The 27,129-nt window shown below is 57.4% G+C and overlaps 2 protein-coding genes across 6 annotated transcripts in view; both read right to left on the bottom strand.

The window, feature by feature from the left end:
- The window catches only part of MYO1F (myosin IF), a 31,887-nt gene extending 25,866 nt beyond the window's left edge, over positions 1-6,021 (bottom strand). Inside the window, exon 1 of the mRNA XM_006206315.4 lies at positions 5,735-6,021. Coding sequence (XP_006206377.2) covers positions 5,735-5,737 — 3 coding nt within the window. The 5' untranslated portion in view covers positions 5,738-6,021. The remainder of the gene's footprint in view (positions 1-5,734) is intronic.
- Positions 6,022-7,268: 1,247 nt separating this feature from the next.
- ADAMTS10 (ADAM metallopeptidase with thrombospondin type 1 motif 10) lies at positions 7,269-27,060 on the bottom strand. Of its 5 annotated transcripts, XM_072947769.1 has the most exons (26): positions 26,933-27,060; positions 24,610-24,691; positions 23,018-23,204; positions 22,433-22,779; positions 21,473-21,629; positions 20,257-20,474; positions 18,725-18,808; positions 18,486-18,631; positions 18,042-18,085; positions 17,782-17,887; positions 17,550-17,696; positions 17,201-17,342; positions 14,251-14,358; positions 13,733-13,878; positions 13,580-13,643; positions 12,770-12,872; positions 12,350-12,483; positions 12,150-12,273; positions 11,077-11,157; positions 10,828-10,991; positions 10,606-10,732; positions 10,380-10,509; positions 9,852-10,056; positions 9,428-9,604; positions 9,183-9,342; positions 7,269-8,019 (listed from the first exon to the last, which is right to left on the bottom strand). In XM_072947769.1, the coding sequence occupies exons 3-26, from the start codon at positions 23,103-23,105 to the stop codon at positions 7,910-7,912; spliced, it is 3,312 nt and encodes a 1,103-aa protein (XP_072803870.1). In that variant the 5' UTR covers positions 23,106-23,204; positions 24,610-24,691; positions 26,933-27,060; the 3' UTR covers positions 7,269-7,909. The 5 variants fall into 5 exon arrangements, with proteins under 5 accessions (XP_072803870.1, XP_072803868.1, XP_072803869.1 ...); XM_072947767.1 differs by lacking the exon at positions 26,933-27,060 and having other exon boundaries at positions 18,725-18,790; positions 24,610-24,685; XM_072947768.1 differs by lacking the exons at positions 18,725-18,808; positions 26,933-27,060 and having other exon boundaries at positions 24,610-24,685.
- Positions 27,061-27,129: the final 69 nt, after the last annotated feature.

Here is a 27,129-nt window from a genome sequence, read left to right as displayed (position 1 = left end):
ACGCTCAGCCTGCTCCTGGCATTAATGTGTCTTGCGAGGGGGTTGTTGGGGGGCAATCACTCTCAGTGAGACACACCTGTGTCCAGGTGCTCGCACCTGGCTGCTCCAGCAGGTGTCTGAGCACTTTTCATCTTTCTGTGCACGTTTTATTCTAAATGACCTTCTCCGTGCACTGCAGGGGATCACGTTAAATATTTGGAAAGATAGAAGTCAGTGTGTTTCACTGTCTGTGGATTTCATGTCAGTGCTTCACGGGGGCCTACCGAGAGGTTTGTTACAAGAAGGGGGTGCTGGGTGTGAGGCACTAAGACGGTGCACTGGATGCAGCGGGAAGAGCAGGATGGCGGAGGACAGGGTTGTGGGGGCAGCAGCATGGAGGGGTTGCTCCCACCACCGAGGTGAGGTTGGAGGCTGCTGGGAACCGGGGGTGGCCTGGAGGTGACGGGGGCCAGTGGGAGAAGCAGGGAGCTGCTGATCGGACTCCCAGCAGCTGAAGAGCTTTCATGCTCAGGGGAGACTCAGAGGGACCCCACAGAGAGCGTTGGCAACTTCGGGGTCAGAAGTCAGGTTGGGAGGTCAGGAGGTGTAGGCAGGGAGAGACAGTCTGGCTGAGAAGGGGAAGAGGGAAAGAGGCTGTGAGGGGGAGGGGGGGAGTGTGTTTCCTGTTTTCAAGATGGGGAGACCCATGTGCTGTTGAGAAGAGACGATGAAATTTGGTGTCCTTTGTGGGTCCGATGGGGCAGGAGTGGCAGTGTTGGGGCTGCTCTTTCCCTGAGTCCCTGAGCTGCAGTCAGGGTGGGGAGGGTGGGTGGAGGGTGTGTATCGGGGGAACAGGAAGTGGATTCTCTCTCTGAAGACCTCCAGGGGTGGGGCCTTGGGTGGTAACTCTGGAAGCTGAGAACAGCAAGGCTTAACCAGAGTTAACACCCCACTGGCAGTTTTTCTGTGCCAGACTCTGGTTGAAGGTTTTTCCGTGAATGACCTCATTGCATCCTCTTGACATGCTGAGTCAGTACTTCGATTAGGTCCATTATGGGGAGGAGAAAACTATGGCACAGAGAGGTTAGGTGCCCTCCCCAAGGTCACAAAGCAGGAGAGGAAGGCAGGTTTGGGTTGGAGGTAGCGGCGTTGATGTTTCAGTTCAGATGAGGACCGGGATGAGATAAGATTGGTGCTGTCCAGGGTTTCCCCTTGGGAGTCATCCTGGTCTCCATGCTCTTGGGACCCCTCAGTCTCAGCTGAGACTCAAGGCCACTTCCTTTCTCTGAGGTCAGAGGCCTCAAGGACGGCCGTGTCTGGCTGACTCTGCTAGCCTTGAGGCCTCAGTTCCTCTTCCTGCCCCTCCCTCCTTCCCCCCACCCAGCTGAGGGGGCCTCTGCCTCTAGCAGCCCCTGCTATCTCTCCCTCTGAATCCCGCCCCCGGCACCTGGAACCCCCAGATCCACTTTCAGCATCACGTGATCACAGAAATCATGGTTGTTTGCAGTGGAGGGAGAGAAGGTTTTGCTGGAGCGAGTAGAGTGTTTGGGAAGATGGTCCAGAATTCTGGTACGGGACGGCTTGGGTGTGAGGTCTGGCTTGTGGGTGGATGATGTGACCCCAGGGAGTCTCCTTAATTTCTCAAAGCCTCAGTTATCCCATCTGTAAAATGGATTCTGTAATAAATCTCCTCTGTGGGCTTGCTTGAGCTAGTGCAGAAAAAAGATGTACTGGGTGCCTCAGGAAATGGCAGCTAGTGGCCCCAAGAGCATTTAGTGGAAGTGATCAGTGTTTGACAGAGGATACAGGAGTTGATCAATATATACTTGTTAAATGTTAAATGAATGAATGAATGAATGAATGAATGAGGTCTCACTGCAATGAGACTGCCCCCTGCCCTGTGTCCTGGGGTATCCACCTCTCTGTGGCCCCCAAGTCTCCAGGGGTCAAGTTGAAGCTGTTTGTTCCTAAGCCCCTTCCTTGGGGGTTAGGGTGCAACAAAGAGGTTGTGGTCACAGTTGACCACAAGCCAAGTATGACTCAACCTTCTGGGGTTCTTGCAAAAGATAGTCAGGGGTGTGAGGTGGCTGGGATGGGAGGGGGAAATGCAGCTTCTACCTTCAGCTCTTCAGAGAGGCTCCCCACAGCCCACAGTGGAGGCTACGGGGGGTGGGGCTTCTCTGGTGCCACAGGAGGGAAAGTCAAGTTAGGACTGGGGCATTGGAGCCCGATGGTGAACACACTTTCTGAGCCCCTACAGTGCATGTAGGAAGGGGGACCAGGCCTAGACTCTTCTCTTGAGTAGCTCAGAAGCAAGTTGCCTAAGGGAGACAGTGATCTCCATCAGACAGCGCTAAGGAGAGCTTAGGCAATCCAAGAGGGCTTCCTGTAGGAGGCAGGCCTTGCAACATGAATGTCCCAGGCAATGTGAGTGGTGGCAGCAGGAGCCATGGGCCAGGAAGGCCTTGGGTGTGTGTGGGACACCAGGATTCTAGGTTCTCTGGGACAGAGAGTTCAGTTCCAGTGAGGCAGGAGTGGGCAGTGGGGGAGTGTGGGGGTCAGCACACCCCCCAGGTAGCCTCTCTCCTTGGAGGAGGAGGAGGTTGCTGGCCAAGGTGGCTATTAAAAGCATGAGATCAAGGGGCACTGAGTTGAAATCCTTTGCCACTTGTAGATTGTATGGCCTTTTGCCTAACCTCCCTGCCTCTGTTTCCTTGTCGGGCAAATAGGAATCTTGGCCCCAGACCTCAAGGGGCAGCTGTGCAGATTCAACAAGGCAAAACTCGTCAAAAGGGGACACTAGCCTCCCTGGCCATCACAGGCAGCAGCCTTAAGCTGGCTGATCCCACAGGCGAGGGGCACAGGGCCAGGAGGAAGGGCTGGATGAGGGAGCTTTTGCAATTTTCCCCAACTGCTCGGGCCTCCCTGCTCCTGGGCGGTGATGAGCAGAGCCCCAGCCTGGAGAGAACAACGGAACAGTCACTTCCTTCCTCGCTGGGGTCCTGCGAGCTGTGGTTGCCAGCGGGGGGCGAGGTGAAGCAGCTGTGCCCTCCATCCCCGGCCCCGCCCTGGCTCCCCTTGCTTGCCCCTGGAGCCTCGGTCCTGCCCAGAGGGGTTCTGGGGCCACACCCTGTGTCCCTACACCATACAAACAACCTTCTCATCACTAAAGGCTCCCAGGTCTCCCCTTGCTTTTCTTTTGGCATAACCAGAGCTCATTTTCCAACATGCGGGGACCCTTGTCCTTCTAGAGTCCTTCCTCCTAACTCTCTCTTGGCCCCTGGCCTTTTCTGTCCATCCCTGTGGCTGCCACCCCTGGACCAAGCAGCCACATCACTGGTCTCCTCGCTTTATATGTCTGGACTTCAAAAATGACCATCGCGGGTAGGGGTATAGCTCAGTGGTAGAGCACATGCTTGGCATGCATGAGGTCTTGGGTACAATCTCCAGGGAAAAATAAAAATAAAATTAAAACAAATTAAAAAAACCCCACCATGACTCTCATGTCACCACAATTATGATCAAACATTATGATCAACCAAGGACAACCAATTATTGCCTTCACCCCCCCCAACCAAAGTCAAACAGAAACTGCTGATAACCTCAATGCCGGCACCACCAGCCAACATCAAACAGAAAAAGAGGGTTGGATCCCACCACCAGTTTCCCTACCATCACTTGCCGCCATCCACACTCAACAGCACTGGCACCAGCAACCCATAATAACCAACCATCTTCAACAACAACAACCACGATCAAAACATTAGCCACCAACAGCCACACCGGACCCACTGCCATTGAAGCAGCAGAAAACTGCCCCCCCTTTCTACAGCCAACAAGGCACCACCGCTATTCCCAAGGCCCTCACTTCGAATCAGCAATGAGCGACCAACAGTGATGGAACAGTACCATCACCACCCGGCTTTGCGTGATGACTGCCTTCCTGGCACAGATCAGCCTTCCCACTGAAACCAACCCACCCCCAACCCCCAACGTCCAAGCCAGCTGGCGCCAGAAGCAACCATCACCACTACCACCAACCCATCCATAAGAACCATGGTCACCACCAACTTGCAACAACCAACAGCAACGACTACCATCACGACCAACAGCACCAACAAACCCACCACCAATGTGCAACAGCAATCCCTCTGCAACGACCAAGAATGAGTTGGCTGACTCATGGCTGACTCTCACCATAGGATCACCCACTGTGGCAGTTTCTGTGTATAGAGCGCATATTATGTGCTCTGTAAAGCATGTTACGAACATTGTTTCGTTGACTCTTTCGTTGTTTTTTTTTTTTAAGTGGAGGTACTGGGAATAGAACAGGACCTCATGCATGCTACGCATGATCTCTACCACGGAGCCATCACCCTTCCCCTTCATTGACTCTTTGGTGTCCATCACCCCTCCAGAAAGATGTCAGCACCCCTAGACAGAGGTATTGGCCTCATGGATGGGTTCCACTCTTGTTTCTCTTCCGTAGTCCTCTTGGGTGAGTATCTCCCTTCCCAGACCCGGGTGGCCAAGCACATCTTTGACTAAGCATGTCACGTAGCTTCCTTGGGACGGGTTGCTTCTCTCTCAAGCAGGAGATTGTTCCCTGTGTTCCTTTGATCAAAGCCTGCCCACCTGAGCTTCTGAGTCTTCCCAGCTTGGCTCTGTCTTGGAAGAATTTCCATCCCAAGCCCAGAGCTCTAGTTGATGGTTTGTTCGTGAACTAACCAGAGGGGTCCTTGGCCAGTGATGCCCAGTTTATCACTGGCTTTCTCCACTAAGATGTTCTTTCCTAGGCTAACGCAAGCCCTGCCTCCACCTTGGTCAGTCGCCTGCTGCGTGCAACTGGCAGTCACTCTGCCGTTGACACCACTGGCTCTGTGACTGGCCAGCCACACGCCCTCATTGACAGAATGACAAAAAATGAAAGCTGAAGTGGCTTGCAGATGCATAGAGCTGTGGGGGCGAAGTTTATAGCCTGCCTGGACTCCCTCTTAATGTGTGTGACATGATGCTACTGGGTCTAGACCCATGACAGTGATAGTCTCCCCAGCCCTGTCACCACAGTCATCATCAGACCTCAGCCTCACCAGGAGGCAATGCCCCTGGCTTCAGTGTCTTCCCTGCTGCCCTCCCATTGTGGCCGTGCTGTGTCTCACCGCCTCCTGTTTCTGTGATCGCTATAGCCAGATCACCCAGTCACCCATGCAGGTGCACTGCCACCACACCATCACTGCTACCCACCACCCAAAGGACACAGCCATAGACTCAGAGTGGCTGAACCCAAGACCCTCTGAAGGGTTGAATGGTGAGGTCCTCCACATGCCTCCCATATCTTGACAGGTTTCTAAATATGACATGTATGGGAACCGAGGCCCACAGAGGGGAAGTGACTTGCCCAAGGCCACGCAGGGAAAAGAGGCACCAAACTCGGCTGGGAACTGGCTTCCCTAACCCCAGGAAAGTGGTCTATCACTGTCCTGGTGGACGCTGGGTGATCCCTCCAGGCCACCTTCTGTTCTCCAGTTACTGCTCTATCCTTGGTGCCCCGTCTGCATCCTGGCATCCCGTGCACCATCAGAGGGGAGTTTGGTCCCTGGTGGGGAATGCTGGGAGCATGTGAGTTGCACTGGGGGACCCTAAAGTTCTGCTGTGCCCCTTCCCATTGCCCCACTTTCTGATGGTGGCCTCCAGGTACCTCCACCTGGCTGGTCCCCCCACCCCTGCATTTTAAGGCGCACCCTGAGGGACTTACCATGGTGGGGGTCGTTTTCTGGGCCCCTGGGGGGAGCCTGAATGGTGGTGGTGGGGGTACAGGCTCAGGGGGCTCCTGGGGGCGGCTCGGGCATGGCCCTGCTCCTGCTCTTTCAGCGGACTCCCAGCCCTGGTTCCTCTTACAACAGCCCCCTTCTCACTTCCTTTGACGGGAGGGGCCCGCGGCTACAGAGGAGGGAAGCTGGGCCCTGGGGGCGGGGAGAGAGCCTAGATGGGGCCGAGGCAGCTGGTTGTCTGGGGCTCTGAGCCTGAAGGGAGAGGTCAGAATCGATGGCAGCGGCTGTCAGACCCCAGAAAGCTGCATCTCCAACTTTGCCAGGTCGCGGCTGCAGCAAACAGCATGCAGATCAGCTAGCTGCAGGACTGACTGCTCTCTCCAGGGGCACCCCCAGGAGGCATCTGAGCTGCTGAGATCTCTTGGAAATCACTTCGGGTGTGTGTCCGTTCTGGGCATCCCTGAGCCAGCTCCCACTTCCAGAGCCACCTCTACAGGTCCTTCTTCCAGAAGGGACCCGGGAGCCACCTGTGTTGGTGTCAGGGGGAGGGCAGCGGGAGTGGAGGGTGCCAAGACCCAGGGACACCCTGAAGGTCCCAGACTTTGGATGTCAACTGGAATTCCAAGCCCCCCAGCTCTGCTAGTTCCGAGATCTCCCCCATTTCCTCATCATAAAACGGAGGCGGGGGCCCTCCCAGCAGCGCCCGGCACACAAGGGATCCATCCAGTGTTGGCCCATCTCCTGATCTTTGGGAGACCAGCAGGCCACGTCCGGGTCTCTAGGCATTTGAGGAAATGGCAGTTCCGAGAGGCTATCACCTCCTCGTGCCACCCAGCGAGGAGGTGGCGGAGACAGAAGTCCGACCGGGGAGAGCCGGCGGCTAGGGATATCCCTGAGCCCCGGGCGGCACACAGCATCCGGCCTGGAGGGTGGCGCTCCGCGGCGCCCCCTAGTGGGCACACATGGGGAGGAGCCTGTTTCTCCCCGGATCGCCCGCGCAAGTTTGCTGAACCGACTGGCTTGGCTCTCGCAAAACTCAACACCGCCTCTAGACACTAGGAGTGAAGAACCTCACCTTGTTGGGGGCATCAGGGTAGGCTTCTGGGTGGAGGCACCGTTTGTACTGAGACAGCAGGGTGAGTGGGGGTTCACCAGGTGAAGAGGGAAGGGGAGGATACCTCTGGCAGAGGAAACAGCTCTAGCAGAGGCCTCAAGATGGGACGGTGGTGGGAGATTGAGGAACTTCCAGGAGTCTAGTGCGGCTGGAATATGCACAGTGACGAGGAGTGTGGTCACTGGGATGGCAGGCGACAGACTGGGTTGCTTTGAGAGCCTCCGTGAGAAGCTGTATTTTTGACCTAAAATCACCGGGCTCCGGCCTGTGTTAGTAAAATCCCCCTTTGGGCTGCTGGGGGCCACCTGTGAGCGGCTGTGGCCGCTTCCAGGATGGGGTGAGGGTTGAGGGACAGCTGAATGTGACCACGGACGCACACGCACACACACAACCTCGCACGGAAATCTACACAAGACAGAACTTTATTGATGTAGGGCTTCCTGGCGAGGGGTGTTTGGGCCCCAGGGCAGGGCCTGTAGCACCATGATGGGGGTAGGCCTGGAAGATGGGGTCCCCCTGGGGCAGATCTAACCAGCTCTTCGTCACCCCTGTAGCTGGTCTGGTCAGGGGGAGGGAGTCAGGGAGGTGGTGCTAATCCCCTCCCCCATAGCGGACAGAGACCCCCCCCCCGCTCAAAGTGGAGGGGTAGGGCAGTGCTGGTGGGGCCAGGGCAATGGCTGACCCCCTTCCCACCCCCACTCTTCACAGTACGTATTCCGATCAAAGGCGGGGGTAGTGTTGGGTACTCGCTAAGGATGGGTGGAAAGGGCGCTAGGGTGAACAGTTGTTCCCACCTCAAACCCACCCAGGAGGGAGGTCTCACTATGAACTGGGAGAGGGACAGAGGAGTGGCCCTGGGCATGGCCAGCCCCTCTCCAACCCCCACCGGGGGCCCTGCAGGGGTTCCCAATAAATAACCTCCGGCTCTATCTCACCCTTCACTCCCAGCTCCCGCCCCCTCGGGCTCCTTCGGGCTGGCCAGCTGCAGGCTGGTCCCCCCACTCCCAGCTGGCGCTCAACTGTAGCTCCGAAGGCCGCGCGCCCCCTAGCGGCCCTGGCAGGTTTTGCAGCACATCTGGCGGAAGTAGGCTCGGCTGCAGAACTGAAATTTCAGCACCAGGGGGCAGTAGGCGACCTTGTTCACATCCTTGCACTCTGGAGGAGGGTAGGAGGGAAATGTCTCAGCGTATCCCTTCCGCAAGGGAGCGACCGCCGCCCTCACCGCGCTTCCCAGCTTCTCCGGGCCTCGGTTTCCTCACCTCTCAAAGGGGGCTTCAATAGTAACTACGTCATTAGGTTGTTCAGAGAATTTTCAGAGAGTGCAGGTCTGGGATTTGGATACCGTATTAAATCATAAGAGAAGTGTTCCTTTTCCAAGTATCCTTTTGGGGCTGTAATTCTTGTTCGTTACCCTTTGTAACAGACAGGACCTCGAGCTCCAGTGCGCTCACCCCTTTCAGAATATTTGTGTATTTCGTGTTCAGGATCATTGGCAGGCTGTTCATGACAAGGGATGCAGGCTTCCACCTACCCACCAGTTAGTGAAGTAGGACAGGGCCTGGTGCTAACAAAGGGCTTCACGTGGATTAAGTCTCTCTCTCTAGTGTGGCACCCCCCTTCCTCCGAGTGAATATATTAACCCCCCCCATAAGAAAATGAAGGCACAGAGGTAGAAAGTGAATACAGGCAGTTTGATTCCGATGCCTGGAGTAAGTAATCTATATTGCTCTTTATGAAAAATAAATTTGCTTAGGAAGAAAAAAAAAAGGGGGTATATTTAAAGCAGTGGTTGACAAGGGGATGCAATTTTGTCTCCCTGGGGATATTTGGCAATGTGTGGAGACATTTTCAGTTTTCACCACTGGGAGGAGGGGTACTAATGGCACCTAACAGGTAGAGATCAAGCCTGCTGAACAGCCTACAATGCACAGGGCATTCCCACAACAAAGGACACCTGGTCTACAACATCAATGGTGCCTGAGGCTGAGACACTCTGATTTAAAGAAAAGATTAAAAAAAAAAAACTTAGGCAAATAATGTTCTAGATGGAAAAGAATAGGGTGAAGGTCATGGAGGTGGTTGGAGAAAGGACCTGAGGTCGGGTCCCCAGAAAAATCAGGTGCCTAAAACGCTTGGCACATGGCAGCATCTAATACACGTTTGCAGGCAGGGGAGGGTGAAAGATGGTCTGGAGAAGACAGAGAAAGGCATTTCAGGGATTGGAAAAGTTCTAGGACTGGTCAGGACCCCCACTCTCTCCTACGGCTGCCTCAGAACAGGGCCCTGCTGGTGCCTCTGGGCTTCCCGCCCCCACATACCTTCCAGGCCGTCCCCAGGAGGCGCGCTGTCGCACCTGGCCTCGCACTGCTGCGTGGCGGGTGGCCGTAGAGCCTCGGCGCACTCGCGTGATGGCTGGCCCGTGTGGCTGGAGCAGCGCACGGGGCGCTGTTGCTGCCCAAAGCCGCACTGAGCAGAGCACTGCGGGGAGTGGGCGATGAGCCGCCACCTGGCCGTCCCACCGTCCCCACCCTGGTTCCCAGGCCCTCGGGGCACACGCGCTTACCTCGCCCCACTCGCCAGCCACCCAGCGGGCCGGTGGGCAGCGGCGCAGGTTGCAGCGCATGGTGGCCGGCGGCTTGGCTGCGGGCGGGCAGTGCGCGGGGGGCAGCGTGGCGCGGTGGTCTGCGCTCTTACAAAGGACGACACGGTGGCGGAGGCCTGGGCCGCAGCTGGGGGTGCACTGCAGTCGGAGGAGGGGGTTTCAGGCTCAGTGGGCGTCCCTGTCCCCGCTCGCCCAAGGAGTAGGGAGGATGCTAGTACAGTGGGAGGTGAAGACGGTGCAGCTGACTTTGGACCAGTCAAGGGGGGCTCACTTGGGCTAGCGGGAGTGGGGAGGTGCCTTGGTGGGCACCCGACGGGAGCCACCCAGGCCCCGCCCGGCTCTGCGCGGGGAGTGGGTCGGGCGCCGGCGGGAAGGGGCGGCTGACCTCCGACCAGTCGAGGGCGGCCCACTCCGGCGGGCAGGCGGGGCCGTGGCAGGCCTCCAGCACCGGCGGGCGCGGTTGCGGACACGCGCTGTCGTCCAGCGCCTTCTCCTCGGCGGCCGACACGCGGCGCTGGCACACGACAGAGCGACTGCGCACACCCGCATCACAGCTGCGGCTGCAGCGCGACCAGTTCCCTACAACCCAGCTGTGGGGAGGGGGATGGGGGTCTGAGAGTACGCAGGGCAGGGACCCCTGAACCTGGAGCACTAACAGGTCTTCCTGCCTTACAACCAGCATCATTATGGAAACTGGCAGCGGGATGCCTGTTGCTTCCCATCCAGAACTTGAACAGCAAAATTTTGCACCCAGATTGGGGGCGGGGAGGTGCATCACCCCAAGGGGAGATGATTACCCAGACTTGACTAGGGAGGACCGTGGTTCTGAATCTGGGAGAACCCTGATCTCGCCTTAGGGAGCATATCACCCCGGGGCTTGTCACGCCGACCCCGCACCCCGACCGGCACTCACTCTGGTGGGCAAGGCTCCGTGTTGCAGGCACGCTGCCTCCTGGGCAGCTTGCTGTGGGCACTGCAGTGGTGGGGGGCCACGGCTGAGCTGTCCAGCTGACTGCGGCACTCCACGGCCTGCACCTGGCTGCCTGGGGGCGGGCGAGAGGCCCGCTCAGCCCTGCCTGGCCCAGAAGGTCAGCCCGGCGACCAGTGCCTGTCCCCCCGCCATCCCATGCTAGCCTCACCGCCTGCACACTGGGCTGAGCACTTCGTCCAGGGCACGTAGTGCCAGGAGTAGGGGGGCAGGGCATCTCGGGCAATGGGCGCGTTGAAACGGTAGCGGAGGGCAGGCAGCTCTGTTCGGGCCAACACCTGGAGTAGAGGGCGGGCATCAAATGGAAGTCAAGCTTGAGTCCCCACGAGGATGCTAATATCCTTCTGCACCTTGTACCCAGCCCTGCTGTTACCATGATGATGAGAGATGTGTTAATGGGTCCCAGGGCTTCGAGGCTCTGTGTCTGATCTGGCCCTTGTCGCAGCTGAAAGGTGGTCCCAGCCAGAGGCAGGCGGTGGGGCTGGGGGGTGCCAGGCAGCCCCTCCAGCAGCAGGGACTCCTGGTCCCCCTTCAGGGCTGGGGGACAGCACAGGGGTCAGAACCGCAGCTACACTGACCCCCCTGCCAACTCACAGTCCTCACCCTCCCACTTCTGGCTCACCCACGTGACTGACGGAGAGGTTCAGGTCCTGGATGAAAATGTGGACAGAGCCTTTGGGGATCCAGACGACTTCCTCGTATCCTGGACAGCAGAGCTCAGATGTCACCCACTCCGTCTGTCCCCTGCACCTGCCTGCCTCCCTTATTCCTGGTCCCTGATGATAGCAGCTAACCATTTCTATGCTAAGCACTTACAGGGACAGCCCCCTGCATCCCGAGCTCTGGAGCTGTGAGGTACATGTGTCAGTGTGCCCATTTTACTGATGACAAAATGGAGGCTCTGAGAGGCAAAGAAATTTACCTAGCTTTTATGGCTAGGAAGTAGCCAGGCTGGGATTTGAATCCAAATTTTTGTACCTCTCTAACCACCAGAATGGTCTAATCCACCCCCTACGCCCCCAACCAGCAGCTGGGCTGGGCTTGGGCAGAGAAGGGGGTACCATGGGGCGCTGATATGGGTGTGGTGGTTTAGCAGTCTGAGTCAAGGATGCAGGAGGTTCTATCACTTACTACCTGTATGATCTTGGGCCCCTGTGAACTCTCTATCCCTTTCCACCTGTGCCCCCCACGACTACTGGTTTATCTGTCTGGACCCCCACACTGTCCCCTGAACTCCACACTTGGCCCCTAGTGTGTCCCCTAAGGTGGGCTTGGTCCCCTAAGCCCACCTTCCCAGCCACCACTCCCTAGGGTCTCTTGCCTAAAGCCCAAGGCTGGGAAGCACTCAAATTCACCACACCCTGTAGATACACTCGCCCCTAGTAAGCTTTGGCTTGAGCATAGACCCTCAGCCCCCTCGGAGAGTGATCCCCCGCCCCTCTACCTGCAAGACCCAGCATGAGGCCCTCAGGATGGGGGAGGGGAGAGATTTAGGCCCCCACCTCCTTGGACACATTGATCACCAAGGTTCAGGCACCAGAGCCCAAGCCAGTTCCTGACCCTGACCTGGGGCATTGCTGTACCCCGAGGACCATTTGGGGTCCCTCAACCCTCCCAGGCCCCTTGGCTACTTGGGGTGAGCCTGGCTTTCGGCCACTAAATGTGGAGTCTGAGAGGGAAGCAGGAATCTCTCACCAGCCCCAAGCAAGGCTGAGCTGAAGACCCCCTCGATGGTTTCACAGGCGCTGCCGTCACCCCCGCACACTCGGCACTTGTCCTCCCGGAGATCAGAGCCCAGGACGCGGTCACAGCCCACGTGCTGGGGAGGACAGTGGGGGGGAGTTGTCAGGGAACCTCCCACTCCCTCCGCCCCCACCCCCGGGAGTCCCTCCCACCTTGCACTCGCCGCTGACACAAATGTCCACTGTGTCTGGGCGGCAGGGCGTTCCGTCCACTACAGCCGCCGCCCTCTCCGTGTAGAAGTTGAAGCCTTCGGCTAGGCACGTGAGCGAGCAGGCCTTCACGCCCCCTGGGGGGGCACGGCCCCATCAGATCCCATGCCGTAATCCTGCGACTCCCTGGTGGTTCCCTGGGGGAGGTGAGGCCAAGAGGGCCAGACCCCAGACCCAACAAGGAGGGGCAGGTTGTGCAGAGAGAGTAGGGGAGCCCCAAGCGTTCAGTCCAGGCTCTGCTGAGGCTTATCCAGGGCACTCTGGCTCCTTGGGTGAGGCAAGGGCTCAGGACAGACCCCGTGATGCTGTCTCCACCTGCTGCCACCCTCCACTGCCTCAAGGCCTTGGGAGTGCCCCACACACCTCCTCGGTACGTCTTCCAAGTGTAGAATTTCCCACGGAAGGGAACGCTGTCAAATTCAGAGCACTGCATTTCCCTGAAGTCCTGGGAGCCTGGGGGACAGTCCTGGGGACAGAGGGAGGGAGGCCAGGTGTTGGGGGAATGAAGTTAGGGCAGATGCCTGGGATTGGAGAACTAATGCTCAGAGCAGGGATGGGTTGGAAGGAGTGAGGCTGGAGGCAGGGAGGCCAGGGAGGAGGCTGGAGAAACAGGTGCATCTGAGATGGGATTAGGTGACTCATTAGTTTGTGGGCAAGCTGAGGATGACACCTGGGTTTCAGATTTCAGACCGAGGGACCTTTCTTGAGAGCTGGCCCAGAAAAGAGCAAAGCAAGCTCTTCTCTAGTGTGAAGGCATATGGAAGGGGGTTTGGACAGGAGACCATGGTCCTTGGTCAGAAAGGAGCTCAGGAGGAAAACATGGACACTGGATTTGGTGACGGGGGCTCGGCCACAGTTTTGGGGCAGGGGCGGGGCTTTGGGCGGAAGTCGGGCTGCGGAGGGAGGGGCGCGCTGTAGCCCGAGGGGGTTGAGGGCCAAGCAACTATTTCTAGGTGGGAGACGCATCTACTGCAAGAGTTTGAAGACTTTTAAGGAGCCAGGGCCCAGGGCAGGTGCAGGGAGGGCAGGGAAAGGAGGGCCCCGTGGCGGCTGTAAGTCGCCGGGGAGACGGTAGCCGGCCGGCGGCGGATCGTTGGAAGCTGATCTATGCCTTTAATTTCCCCGTGTAAGAGGGACCGAGGGTCCCCGGCTTGGGGTGCTGGGGGAACTCACGTCGGTGTTGCAGGAGCGGTGCCGCCGTCTCTCGCCCAGGCAGTACTTGCCCCCGATCGTCGGCCTGAAAGTGGGGAAGGGGGACAGGAAAGAAATGGGGTAGGGGGCGGGGACCATTCCCACTCTCCTGCCATGTGGCGCCGGAGGGCTGACCTGGGGCTGTCGCAGTGACGGCTGGAGGAGGACACGCCGCCGCCGCACGTCCGGCTGCAGTCGCCCCACGGAGTCCACGGGCCCCAGGCCCCGTCCACGCCCTCCGGCCGCGATCCGAAGGGGACGCAGACACGCTTGTAGCACCACTGCGGATGGGGTTGGGAGGGGTGAATGGGCTCTGCAAACTCGCGGGCTTGGCGCTCATTCCTACCCCCTCCCCAGCCCCCCAGCCGAAGGTCTCAGCCCCCCTGGGGTGAGATGGAAGGAGGAGGACAAAGGTGGGGTCTGAAGACCAGGATACAGTCAGGTAATATGAGGGCGTGGCTTGGGAGCGAGGGGCTGGTTAAGGAAGGGGCGTGGCCTAAACATTGGGTCCAGAACGGGGCGAAGCTAACATTGGGACAAGCGTGCGGGGCGTGGCCTCAGGCCAGGGGTGGGACCTGCGGGCAGTGGGCGTGGCCAGAGCCGATGGTGGGGCCCGGCGGCAGGTGGTGTAGAGGCCCTTGGCCGGCGCTCACCCCCTTGTCGATGGTGTGTGTCTGGCACAGCGTGCCTTCCGCGGCCGGGATGCTGTTGGTGATGCACCGGTTGCTCTTGCTCAGACACCACAACTCGCTGCAGACCTCCTGCGGGCCAAGGCGCCCGCTCAGGCTCGCCCCCTCCCTCTTTCCTTGGGAGGACCCCGGTGACCCGCTCACTGCCTGCTGACAGTGCGGCCCCAGCGTTCCTTTCCTGGGTCTCAACAAGTCTTTTCGGACCCCCCTGTGGGGCATGGGCTGGGACCTCTTCTGTTTATAAGCCGCATTTGTCAAACACCCAGGAGTGCCACAAACTCCCACAGGTACTATTATTGTGAGAAAACTAAGGCTCAGATAGGCGAGGTCACTTGCTAGAGATGATACAGCTACTAAGGGGGTAGTCTGAATTCTAACCCAGAACTTTAATTGCGGGGTCGGTCTATGATCTAATTAATCCCTCCACAATTTAGCCCCTGGCACCTCCTGAATTTCCAGATGGAACCTTAGGACTTGCCAAGGAGTGAAGAGGAAGGATTCTGGCTTCCCTTTCTAGAATGGACAAAGCGGTCCATGGAAGAGCAGTGGTTCTGAAAAATCAGGCCAGGATGATGGTTCAAGGGCCGCATCCTTAATTAACACCCCTCCCCCCCAGCTGGTAATTCTCATCCCCTCGCCTCCCCCCAAACTGGGGAAGTTACCAAAGCTTTTAATCTATGGAGGGTTGAGAGGGGATAAGGCCAGGCTGGGTCTGTGTGGGACAGTCCTCTACTCCTCCCAGTGAAAAATCAGCCCATCTTCTTCCTGTCTGAATTCTGCTTGGGATGGCCCAGTCCCAGGGAGTCACTCTGACCCTTTAGGTCCAGGTTAATATCCCTGGACAAACCCCAGTGGGTTCAGGTGTGGCCATATCCGACCCTCTAGCCTACACCCTGCCCTACCTCCCAGAGTATTTCCTCTGAGAAGTGGAGATCCTCCTGTCCCCTTTCTATAATCACATGTAATCTCTTCTTTGAACCTGATCCTTCCAAGCTTTTAAGATTTGGGATTGGACCAATCAACTGCTGTAGGAAGGGACCTTACCTGTGTCAGTCTCTGAGAGACACTTGCACACACATGAGAAGTTTGGAGGGTTGTCCTCAAACCTGCTCCCTCCAACATCCTCCAGAGTCCCTGCCTTCTGCCCCTTCAGAGGATGCTTCTCAGCTAAAAACTCAGCCTGGTTTCCTGGCTTCGCTTGGCTTGTGTCCACCTGGCCATTTGTAAAAATATCACTGGCCTGATCCCACTTCTGACACCTCTTAAAGAGAACTGCTTATTCCAGCCCTGCTTTCCCTCCTCTCCACATGGCGCCATGGTATGTATGGATGGGTCCTGGGCCACTCTCGGGAGACTTCAATTCCACCACTGAGTTGCAACACACTTCCTCTCTCCGGGCCTGTTACCTCTTCTACAAGATAGGCCTTGCCTACATATGGCTGAGAGGCATGTGACAGACTAGATACGCAAGGGCTTGCATAAATGCCCTGTTAATGAGTAATAATGACCACAACTATCCCTGGACCAGACAAAAGGCCCAGCTCTTTATACAGATTAAGCAATTTACATGTAGCCAATAATCTCTCCCTTTGCCAGGAGGGCCAGGAAGATGTTCCTTAGAAAAATAAAAGAAGAATCAATTCAACATACAGCCAGCACTGGTCCGTGCCTGATATGCTTGCACTTGCTCCCCTCCCCCACCCCTTTATAAAATCTGTAGTCATAGAGAAACTGGATTCAAATCCCAGCTCTGCCTGTACTCTCAAATTGTGACTTTGCGCAAGGCATCCCCTCTATGCCTCGGTTCCTTCACCTGTAATGTGGGGAGGATAGGATTGTCAGGAGTTTAAATGAGATGATACATATCACACGCTTGGCATATAGTGAGTGGTCAATAAATGTCAACCGTTGTTGTTAGGATACCCGGGACACAGCAGATGCTCAAGAGTAGTTTCTGAATTCATTAGAGGATGCTGCAGTTACCAGCCAAGTTTGGGGTGGGGTGGGGTGGCGAGAATGGATTAAATATAAATTGATCCAGGGTCTGTCTCCTTGTCTTGCACTGAAATAAAGGGAGGACATTCTAACAGCTGCCTGCTCCTTGTTTCCAGTTAATATGGCCTTAGCTTGGACACAGTCATTCAAACTGATCTTTTGGGTCTCGAGGGCATGGAGGACTGGGGCTGGGGCTGGGCTTCTAGGGCTCAGGCTGTGAGGAGTTGGGGAGTGTGTTCAGGGAACTGGGGCAGGTGGGCAGTGGAGGAGCCTGAAGAGGGAAGCTAGCAATCTCCAGCTCCTCCCAGGAGTGAGGCCTTCCACTGCAGCTCACTTTTTAGGCATGGATACGTGGATGGGACTTTGGGAGCTGAGTCTAAACCTCAGGAAAGAGCGGGGAGTGGTCAGGAGGCTCAGAGCGTGTTCAGCCAAGGACTGGGGCCAAGAGATCTTGTGAACCAGTCGGTGGGGGATGTAGGGAATGAAGACAGGGTGTCCCTGGAAGGCTCTGTCCACTTCTTTGCCAAGTGGGAAAGATGGTTCATCCCTAGGGAAACTATTTCCACCAAGTCTGGATGTTTGGTTAAAAATGGACCAGTTTGAGATCCTGGGACTTTAGTCCTGCTGCAGCAGAAGGTGGACCCCCCAGGGTCTCCACAGCTCAGCTCCCCAAACAGGGGTCTGGAGGACCAGAAGATCCCATTCTTACTCCCATAATTGTGATTGCGTGTGACATTGGCATGACCCTATTCGCCTCTGTCCCTCCCATCCCCCACCAGGGCTCACTCCCCTCCCAGCTCGCCCACTGCCTGTGTGTGGGGGTTCCCACATGGAGTTTCCCAACCCCTGTGCCCCCACCAACCCTGGTGGCGGCAGCCCCCTCCCCTCCCAGGAAGGAAAGCAGGAAGGCTCTCTCTACCCCGTATTTACACTGACGCGATTTGACTCCATGCTGGAAGCGGCACTGTTCGTCTGCGTCGTAGGCCTGGCCAGGGGCCACCGTTGGGTACACGAAGTCCTGTCTGGGGGGCCGATTGTTCAGGCAGAGCCCCAGGCCTGAGCTGTGGTGAGATGAAGGCAGCTGTCATGCTGCAAGGATATGGGGCACTGCAGGCCAAGAGCTCAGGGATCCTGGCTGGGTGGGGGTCCCAGGGAGCAGCCCTGTGAGTGACATGACCCCGATTTCCGGTGACCACCCAACCCCTGCAACCCCCTGCCCTGCAACAGGAGCGTGAGCCTCTGGGCGGGACGGGTGGGTATGTCCTCACTCCAGAAAACTGGTGATGTAGTCACGGCTGCAAGAGGACCACACAAATGGGTTGGTCTTCATGGTGATGTGCGCAGCCATGAGCTTCGCCGGGTCCTGGCCACGGGCCCCGCAGCTGTTCCCCACGCCATCATGGTTCATGCCAAACCTGGGGAGAGGAGTGTCAGCTCTGCTGGGTGCCAAGGGACCTGTCTAGTTCCTCCCGCCCGCCCCTCTCTGTGCCCTAGCCTCACGTGTGTCCGATCTCGTGGGCGATGGTGAACGCCGTGGCCAGGCCGATGTCCTCGTTGATGCTGCAACTTCGCTCTCGCTCGCACATCCCGCCCACGGGGGCCAGGCCTGGGAAACGGGCATGTGGGGTGGGGCTGGGGGCTCAGGGCTGTGTCTGTTGGCCCGGTCAGCTCTGCCAGGTCCCAGTCCCCACCCCCACCAGGGCCAGTGTCACCCAGCCCACTGCCTCCACAGGTGCCTGAAACCTAGGGGGCCCAGGTACCTAGTGTGCCGCAGGGTTTGTTCTTGTAGATGCAGATGTCATAGCTGTGGAAGGAGAGGGGGGCCGTGAGGGGGGCGGGCTGCTTCAGACCTGCTAATGCCACCCTGCCCGTCTCTGGGGGTTGAGTTCTGTCTGGGAGGTGCTACCAGCCTCTGACCCGAAGCGTCACGCTTTTCCCCCAGCTGGCCTTGGGGAGGCTGGGGTGCATGGGTGATCGACCGAATGAATGACAGAGTGAGTGAAGGACACATCAGGGCCTAAACAGCCCAACACCCACCTCCCCACCTTCTCAGGCTCCAAGAGGCCCCTCCCCATCCCTGGATCCCCAAGGGAGCAGCTGAACGGTCCCAGCCTCTTCCATCTCCCAGCAGAAGTGACCCCTGCTTGGACCTGGACCACTGGTCCCCTGGCCCAAGTCCTCCTGGAGCTGTCCCCTCCCCTCACCGCGTGATGAGCACCGCTGTGTCATGGTTGGCCACGCCGTTTTCAGGAATGGCGTTGCCATGGCCACTGTGGTTCACGATGGATTTCTGCCACTTACAGAAGCTGTCCAGGGACTTCCCGGCGTGGTGGGTGATCTCCAGGGTGGGCTGAGAATGGACAGAGTGAGGTATATGGGTGCCGGCCACGTGGGGAGGGGCGGGCGGCACTGGCTGGAGGGGTAGGCGGTGGAGTCCCCGCACCTGGTCCTCCGTGAGCAGGATGAGGCGTGTTACCAGGATATTAACGATGTTTCCCAGACTTGAGTCCTGGAAAAGTTTGGCAACCTGACCTCCAAGAAACAAGAGAGACCGAGTCTTAAGAGGGGCCCAGAGTAGAAAACAAAAGGTGAACTGGTGACAACAGCTTGCTTCAGTCAAGTGCCTACTGTGTGTCAGTCAGGCTTCAGGCTAAGCCCATTGCATATGTTGTCACACAAGGAGGTATCATTAGCATGCCCATTTTACAGACGAGTACACTGATGCTCAGACAGGTTAGGACACACAGCTGGTCGGCACCGTAACTGGGATTCAAGTCTGGCTAAGCCTGCCTGCCAGGCTGTTTCTTTCTGACTCAGCCCCGCTCAGGTAGTCTGTCTACTTGGCCTCCATCCTTCCCTGCCCACCCACTGGCTGTCTCTGTCCAGAGGTGGCCAGAAGGGTGTGCACATCTGGCCTCATTCCATGCTGCCTGAAGGTATCAATTTGAGCATCACCACTGGAAGCTGGATGTGTACGGGCAGGAAACTCTGCAGACAGTGGTCAGAGGGGAGGAGGAAGTGGCTGAGGGGTGTGGGGTCACAGGTGATGCAGGTTACTCTGTGCAATGATCTTGGAGCCCTGAACCATCACTGTTCCGTGAGAAACCCCCAGAAACCCTGGTAGGTTTGAGGAAATTTGGGAAGCCCCAGGGACGGCAGCAGAAAGCAGTGGCATCAGATACGACATTATGGCAACCTACTGGGCCATCTGTCTGTGCTGAACTTTTTCTCTTTCCTTTTCACTTCAGCAAAACAACAGCATCTCTCATCAAGTCCTTACTAGGTGCCAAGTGTTCTAGCTGGCTTCTTTCCCACCAACTCTTACCGCCTGTGATAGGTACTATGACAACCCCCATTTTACAAAGGCAGAAACTGAGGCTCAGAGAGGTCCAGAGTCTTGATGGAGATCTAGGATGGGCATTAACTGAGCGTGGGTCAGTGAGGTCAGCCTGTACAAATTTATAGAGGCGCTCGAGCGAGTGCCGCACTGCAGACAGATGCACACCCACGTGTGTAGCGCTAACCTTACCAAGTACCCACAAGTTGTTTCTATCGCGCAAGTAACGATAGGGCACTTACCCTGTGCTAACTGCTGCTTTAAGTGCTTTATCAGTGCACTGCATCCACTTTTGCCTTACGAAGGAGGTACTACTATTATACCCATTTCACAGACAGGCAAACCAAGGCAAACATGGGGCAGTAACTTGTCCAAGGGCACACAGCTAAAAAGTGGCAGAGCTGAGATTCCAGGCCAGGCTGGCTAGCTCTAAGGCCCGTGCTCTCAGCCACTGTGCGAGGCTACTTCTCACTTCTTGCCACAAACAGCCCTTCTTTTTCATCCTGTCCCCTCTCCATTCTGTTTCTCAGGCCTCAGGTTAGACATTGAGGCCGTAGGGGGATGGACACCCCTTTCTCTGACCTCTGGCTTCAGAGGGCTTCTTGGGGCTCCATGCCCAGGGAGGGGGAGGCACTTACAATGTTCATGATGGCCAGCACGTACTGTTCCACGTCTCGGCGCCCGTGGTAGGCCACCATCATCTTGTCGGCCACCACCAGGGTCTCCACATAGCGCTCCCGGCTGACCGAGCGCTTCAGGCCGGGCTGGCCACGCTCCGTTTCATTCCCGAGGGGCCGGGCAGGGGGTGGTTTCAGAGTGCGCAACCACCACGGCCGCCCCTTCCATGGTTTCTCATCTGGATGGACAATTTCTGGTCATTCTGTTTGTTTTACCATCTACCTCCCTGTCTGATGGGCTGTCTGGCTGTCAAAACCTTGCTATTTTACTTTGAGCTGTCCAATGAATGCCTGGTTCTACTATGATGTGGCTGCGCCACTGCCTAACTGGTTGGCTGAACAGCTGCCTAGCATCTGTCCCAATCAGCATGGCTGTACGAGTCCCCACCAATTCCACCACCTGACGCTGTACGTGTAGCAGCCTGCATCACTGCTAGAACAGTGTACTTGTAACTCCTTGGCCTTCTCTGTGTTCAACTTTTGACTCAAAGGGCTGCCTGTCTGGCTGCAGAACAATCCAAACCCTAAGCGTACTCCGGCCTGTCTGTCCCACTGCCCAGCCAACTATGACACCATCCACTTTTCTGTTTGCACAACAGTGTGGTTGTGTGTCTGCCATGGTGTCCTCCTCCTGGACTCTCAGATGATGCAATGAATTGAATGTGTCAGTGGCTGTGAATTTCCCCTGGACAGAGATCATTCTTCTAGTTGTATGATTACCCCGGTAAATATTTTGCTGCCTCTTTTTCTTCCTTCCCATCCTCTAACTGTCTGTCATTACAACTGTCCTCCTGCAAGTCTGCTTGTTAATCTGATCTGCCCAATGGTAGCTAAGTGCTGCTGGTATTTTTGCTGTGTCACTGCTCCAGTATCTACTACCACCGCCCCACTCCGCTGCTTAACTGTCTGATCCGACAGTAATCCTGGTGATAAGACAGTTTTATACCAGAGCACCTATCTGGCTGTCCAGCTGCCTGTCTCACTCACTGCTGGGCCACTGGACTACGGCAGTGATGGATGGGCTGTTCCGCTGCCTACGACTCTGCTGACTGTCTGCACTGTTCCATGCACGTAGCTGCCTGCTGGCTGTCCGAATGGAGAGAGGTACTGCCTCCCTTTGCCTCAAGGCAAAGATACTGTGCGGCCCCTTGGCCCATCCCCAGAAAGACAGACGTACCTCTCACTCCACAGGCTGTGTCCAGGTGGGGGTGACGCAGGGAGGAACGCTTGTACACCACGTGGGGGCCACTCTCCTCTGGGGCACGGTGCCCCTTGGGTCCACCTTGCAGGGGCTCGATCAAGTATTCTTCCTCATCTGCCACAATCAGGCCATGCTGGCGGTTGGGAAGAGGGACAGAGGGCTTGGGTCGGGTTCTGGTTCCCAGGACCCCTGGGTCCCTCTGTCTTTATGATTTCATCCCCCTGTCTTACTGGGTTTACACTGCAATGCCTTTTTCAATTTCTTGAGATGGATGTTCAGCTCATTAATTTTCAGCCTGCCATAAGGCTATACATTTTCCTCCACCAACTATATTAGCTGCATCCTAAAATAGCTAATCCTTTTGATTAGCTATTTTAGCTGCATCCTAAAATAGCTAATCCTTTTGATTAGCTCAAAATGTTCAAAAATTGTCCACTGTGATTTCTTCTCTGACCTGTATGTTTTTTTTCTTTTTTCTTCTAATTGAAGTATAGTCGATTTACAATGTTGTGTTAGTTTCAGGTGTACAACAAAGTGATTCAGTTTTACACACACACACACACACATATTCATTCTTTTTCAGATTCTTTTCCATTATAGGTTATTATAAGATATTGAATATAGTTCCCTGTGCTGTACAGTAGGACTTTGTTATTTATCTCTTTTATTTATGGGAGTGCGTATATGTTAATCCCAAGCTCCTAATTTATCCCTACCTTGCCCTTTCCCTTTTGGTAACCATAGTTTGTTTTCTATGCCTGTGAGTCTATTTCTGTTTTGTAAATAAGCTCATTTGTATCATTAAAAAAAATTCCACATATAAGTGATATTATAATGGTATTTGTCTTTCTTTGGCTGACTTACTTCACTGTAAGTGGTTTTCTTAACTCCTAGACTTGTGGGCATCCCCCCTGCCTCTCAGAACCCTCCACTCACCAGGCCCCCACACGTGCTGATGGCCACGTGGGAGGTGCTGGGCTGGCCCTGCAGGTGGCCGGCATAGAGGCAGTGGGGCCGGGCAGCCCTCTGCCAGGCCAGGCCCTCTCGAGTCCAGTATTCCACGGAGACGTGCCCTGCCACGAGGCGGGGGTTGCGGGTCAGGTTCAGCAGGAAGTGGGTGCTGGGGGCGGCCACCTTGTAGAAGAGGCGGGACTCTGTTAGGGGCCCCGTGCCCCGACGCTGCCTCCGGGTGGTTGGGGGCGAGAAGGCCAGCAGAGCCCCGTTGTGGTCCACTCGGGTGGGGAAGGCGATCTCATAGCTCTCCAGACTGGACAGGAACTCATCTGCGGATGAGGGTCAAAGGCCTGGGGTGGGCCCTGGGAAGGATCCCCGGGTCCCGGCTGCTTGGCTGCAGGGCAGGTGATGCTGTCCTCAGGGGCCCCTGAATCCAGGCCACCTGCTACAAGATCCTGGCCTGGCTGCCCCAGGCCCCCCCTACCATGACTGCCATCCCAGCCCTAGTGACCCCTCTGCCTCCCCTTCCTTGCTCCATCACCAACACCAGCCTTGAATCACCCCTACCTTGAGACCGGAAGGCATGCGTGACCTCGAACGCGAGGCCCAGCCCCAGGGCGAGGGCCCAGCGGAGGATTTGGCAGGCGGGAGCCATAGAGGCCACGTGTCCACATGTCTCTCCCCAGCCCCGGCTGCCGGCAGCCCCCACAGCACCGCCTTCCCTGTTCACAGCCTGCGCAGCATCACTGGGCTCCTGGGAGGGGGAAGCTGGGTCAGGGGGCTCTGGTCCTGCTGCCCAGCAGAGCCAGTGCCAAGGCCCCTTGCCAGGTGGACAAGGGCGCCTGCAGCCAGCACTGGGGATGCTCAGCACATCTCCCCCGGTTTGAAGACTCTGAACACACCTCTTTACCTATTGCCTACCTGTCTGACGCGACCCCCCAACCCCTGCATCCTCCTCCCTACGTTCTTAGGAACTTGACTCCACAAGCACCTACTATGTGACAGCTAATGGCCAAACATCTTCACACTATTTCAGTTCATTTCATTTCCACAGCAGCCCTGAGGATTCCTTCATAGGGTAATGACTGTGTATAGAATACAGTCCCTGTGCTCCCCACCCCCGTGGGGCTAGTCTCCCGAGAGTGGCAGACGACAGACATGAAAAGAGACAAACGAACGTGAGAAACTCAGATTGTGACAAGTTTTTTTTTTTTTATAAGAAATAACAGGGAGGGAGTGGGATATAGCTCAGTGGTAGAGCTTGTGCTTAGCCTGTGCAAGGTCCTGGGTTCAATCCCCGGTACCTCCATTAAACAAAACAAAACAACAACAAACAAAAACAGGGAGGCACCAAATCAGAGGTGGGAAGGACATAAGGGAAGAAACCCATCATGTGAAGAGACAGGAGATGGTGCTCCAGGCAGAGGAACGGCAGGGGCAAAGGCCCGGAGGCAGAGGGAGAGGCTTGGTGAGGACCTAGGACCCCGAGGACCAGAGCAGGAGGGCAGCTAGGGGAGGCTGGCATGGGACACACTTGAAGGTGGTCAGCACGAATTTTCAACCCGGGTTAAACCTGAGGCCAGTGCTTAGCCTTCCCCCAACCCCAGCCATCCCTCACCTGGACCCTACCCTACCCCTGTCCAAGTAGGACCACTCACCCCGCCAGCGGGGCTGTGAACCCCTACTTCGCAGTCTCTGTTCCTGTGACCTCTCCTCCACCCTCCACTGCCAGTCCTGCTTTCTCTCATTTCAGAGTCTTCCTTGAAGCTCCAGGCCTGCCCAGCAGGTCTAAGTTTCTCCAGCATCTGCCCCAGGCCAGCCTGCTGCAGACACCACCCCTGGGCCACCACCCAGTGCCAAACCCTCCTCCTCCCTCCCGTCTCTACCCTCCTCCTCTGTGCAATTTCCCCCTTAATCACACAGCGTCTTGTTTTCTTTGCAGCCTGGCCAAGTCTGAGAGTTGATCCCCAAACAGGGCAGTTCGGCAACTGAGGGATGGAGCCAGGTTTCTCCAAGACTTAGAAGCTGACATCCCCTGCTTGTAATTGGACCCCTCCAATGATGGGGAGCTCACTCCCACTCTGGGACCCTGCTGCTCCTTTCAGCTGGGCCGATGTTTATCCTTTGGGTTTCTCTCTCTCTGTCTCTTTTATTTTTACCTTTTGGGGGCGTCGATCGGTGGTGCAGTGTCGAACCCGTGTGCGTGGGCCTCTCTGGGCCTCAGTGCCTCTTCTTTGGAGCCTGGACAGGGCGGGAGAGTGCAGTGAGGAGGAGCTGGCTGGGTCTGGAGTTGAGGGGTCACTGAGGACCCCCTGCCCTTCTCCCTGGCCCTGGGGAAACCTCCTCTTGGCTTTCATCCTCCCTCTGTTTCCCCACCCCACAAAGCTCCCTCCTCTTGACCTCTGTCTCTTGGCCCTCCTCCCTATCCCATCCTTGACTAGCTCAAGGATCAAAGCCCTTCCTGTGTGGGGTCCCTCAAGCCCCCTCCTGCCTTAACCCCCACCCCCCATGCCCAGGCAGCAGCATTCTCCTCGCCAGTGAGGCTGGAGCTCCCTGTCCCCTTCACTACACTGCCAAGCTGCCTCCTGCAGTGGCTCCCAGTGGCTCCGTGGCCCTGGTCCTGGCCTCTCCTCCCACGCCCCTCTCTCCAACATCCTCAGGCCCCTCCTCCCAACAACCTTCCATTCCCTCCGTGCTGGCAGATATGGGGCAGAGGGGAAGGGGAAACAGGGCAGCAGGACCCAGCATAGGTGGGAGGGGCCGGGGGAGGGGAGTCACCAAAGTGAAGGATGGGAGGGGAGGAGTCCGGAGGAGGAGGGCACAAGGGGTCTGGCAGGGTGAGGCCAGGAAGAGTCTCTGGAACTGTGGTCCAGCTCCTGGGGTGGCTGGGAGGTGTGACCTGCCCAGGGCACTAGGGGGACCACGAGCCAATTGGTGGCTCTGGGGGAAAGTGGGGGCTTGGGGGCAGGTAGGGGATCCCAGGGTCTGAGCCTGGCTGGGGTTCACAGGATGTCAGCAGGGGACCTACACTGTGATGTGCAGTGGGTGACTCCATGTGCATGACTGTGGATGGCTATATAACTGGGTATATATAACTCTGTGTACAGTGTGTGACTGTGTGTCTGCCCATGTGACCCTGCGTGTGGCTGTGTGTGTGTGTGTACCCAGGCCTGGCCGTTCCCCCTAGCGCCTCCTCCCAGAAGGCAGGAGGGAGGTGGCCCAGCATGGGGGAGGGTGCCAGCCTGCTGGAGGCTGGAGGAGGAAATGCCGGCGGAAACGGCCTCTGGAAACGAAGGCTCCATCCCATCCCAGGGATCCTGGAGGGACCCGCTGCTCTACACCCAGACTTCCAGGGCCCGGCTTCGGGGACAGGGCTGCGGAGCCTCCCTGCAGAGGTCAAGGCCGAGGCTGCCCAGGCAGAGGCCCCACCAGCCTGGGCCTCCGGCCTCCTCCAGGCACTGCACATCTGGTGGGGCAGGCAGGAGGCAGCCGCTGCCCGAAGGGCAGGAGCGCAGACAAAGGCTCGGCCGGCGGCGGGAGGAGGAAGGGGCAGACACTCGGCGGTTCCCCTACACAACCCGGCCGCTAATTAAAGGCCCTGAGCCGCAGGGCTGGAGACACCCTGAGACAGACAGCTGTGGCCTCGGTGACCAACTCAGGGGAAGTGGGCGGCGCCACTCCCACACCCAGACACACAAACACACACTGGCAGCGATGTACACTCACACTTGAGGGTGACCACAGCTGCGCAGTTGGGGACCAACAGTCAGGCACCGCAGGCCCACAAAGCACCTCCCTCACAGTCAGTACACGCTCACACACCCAGAGACAAACACCCGAGACACACAACTACACTTACACACTCACTGACACACACGCACAACCCAGAGACAGACACACACACACCCGGGCCTACATGCACAGACACGTACACACTCCTTTCCACACACACCAGACCATGAACAAACTTGCCAAGGTCCTACAAACCTTGAGAACCAGCAGATGCACGTACACACAGGAATGTGCACACTAGTTACCCTCAGACACACGGAGACAAACAGGCAGATGTCTGGAGTTACACACTCATCTAGACATTCGCACAGAGCAGACACTTAACTCCGTGCCCACATTGGTTTACCCTGGCACTTCCGCAGACACACAACACCCCCGTGTCATCACATACAGATTCAGTCAGACACTCACATTTTCAGAGAGACACAGGCGCAGACACACAGCCTTTATACAGACGTGGATGTCCACACACACACACACGCACGGAGCAAACCAACTCAGACAGGCGCTCCAGGGACTCAGGGGCGCGCTGCGTGTCGCACACGCTTAGGGACACACGCATCGGCACCACCGTCCGGCGGCCCGCGGCCATCGCCGTCCGACGCGGACACACACAGTCATCCGGAGGCCCGCACCCCCGCCCCCGGCCCCGGCCGCCGCCCGCCGCCCGCGCCCGCCCCGCGCCGTTACCCGCGGCCGCCCGCCCGGGCCTCCGCCTGCCGTCCCCGCCGCCGTCTCGCCGGCCCGCGCGCAGGAAGGGCGGGAGGGAGGGAGCGAGCGCGGCGGCGTGGCCGGGGGAGGGGGCGCGGGGACCGCACTTCCTGAGCCGCCTGCCAGGGTTATAAAAAAGCCCCGAAGCGCGCGCCGCCAAGACCCCGCCCGCCGCC

This window comes from Vicugna pacos, chromosome 22 (genome assembly GCF_048564905.1).
Source record: "Vicugna pacos chromosome 22, VicPac4, whole genome shotgun sequence".
Classification (NCBI taxonomy): Eukaryota; Metazoa; Chordata; class Mammalia; order Artiodactyla; family Camelidae; genus Vicugna; species Vicugna pacos.
This window is presented reverse-complemented; position numbering and strand designations above follow the sequence as displayed.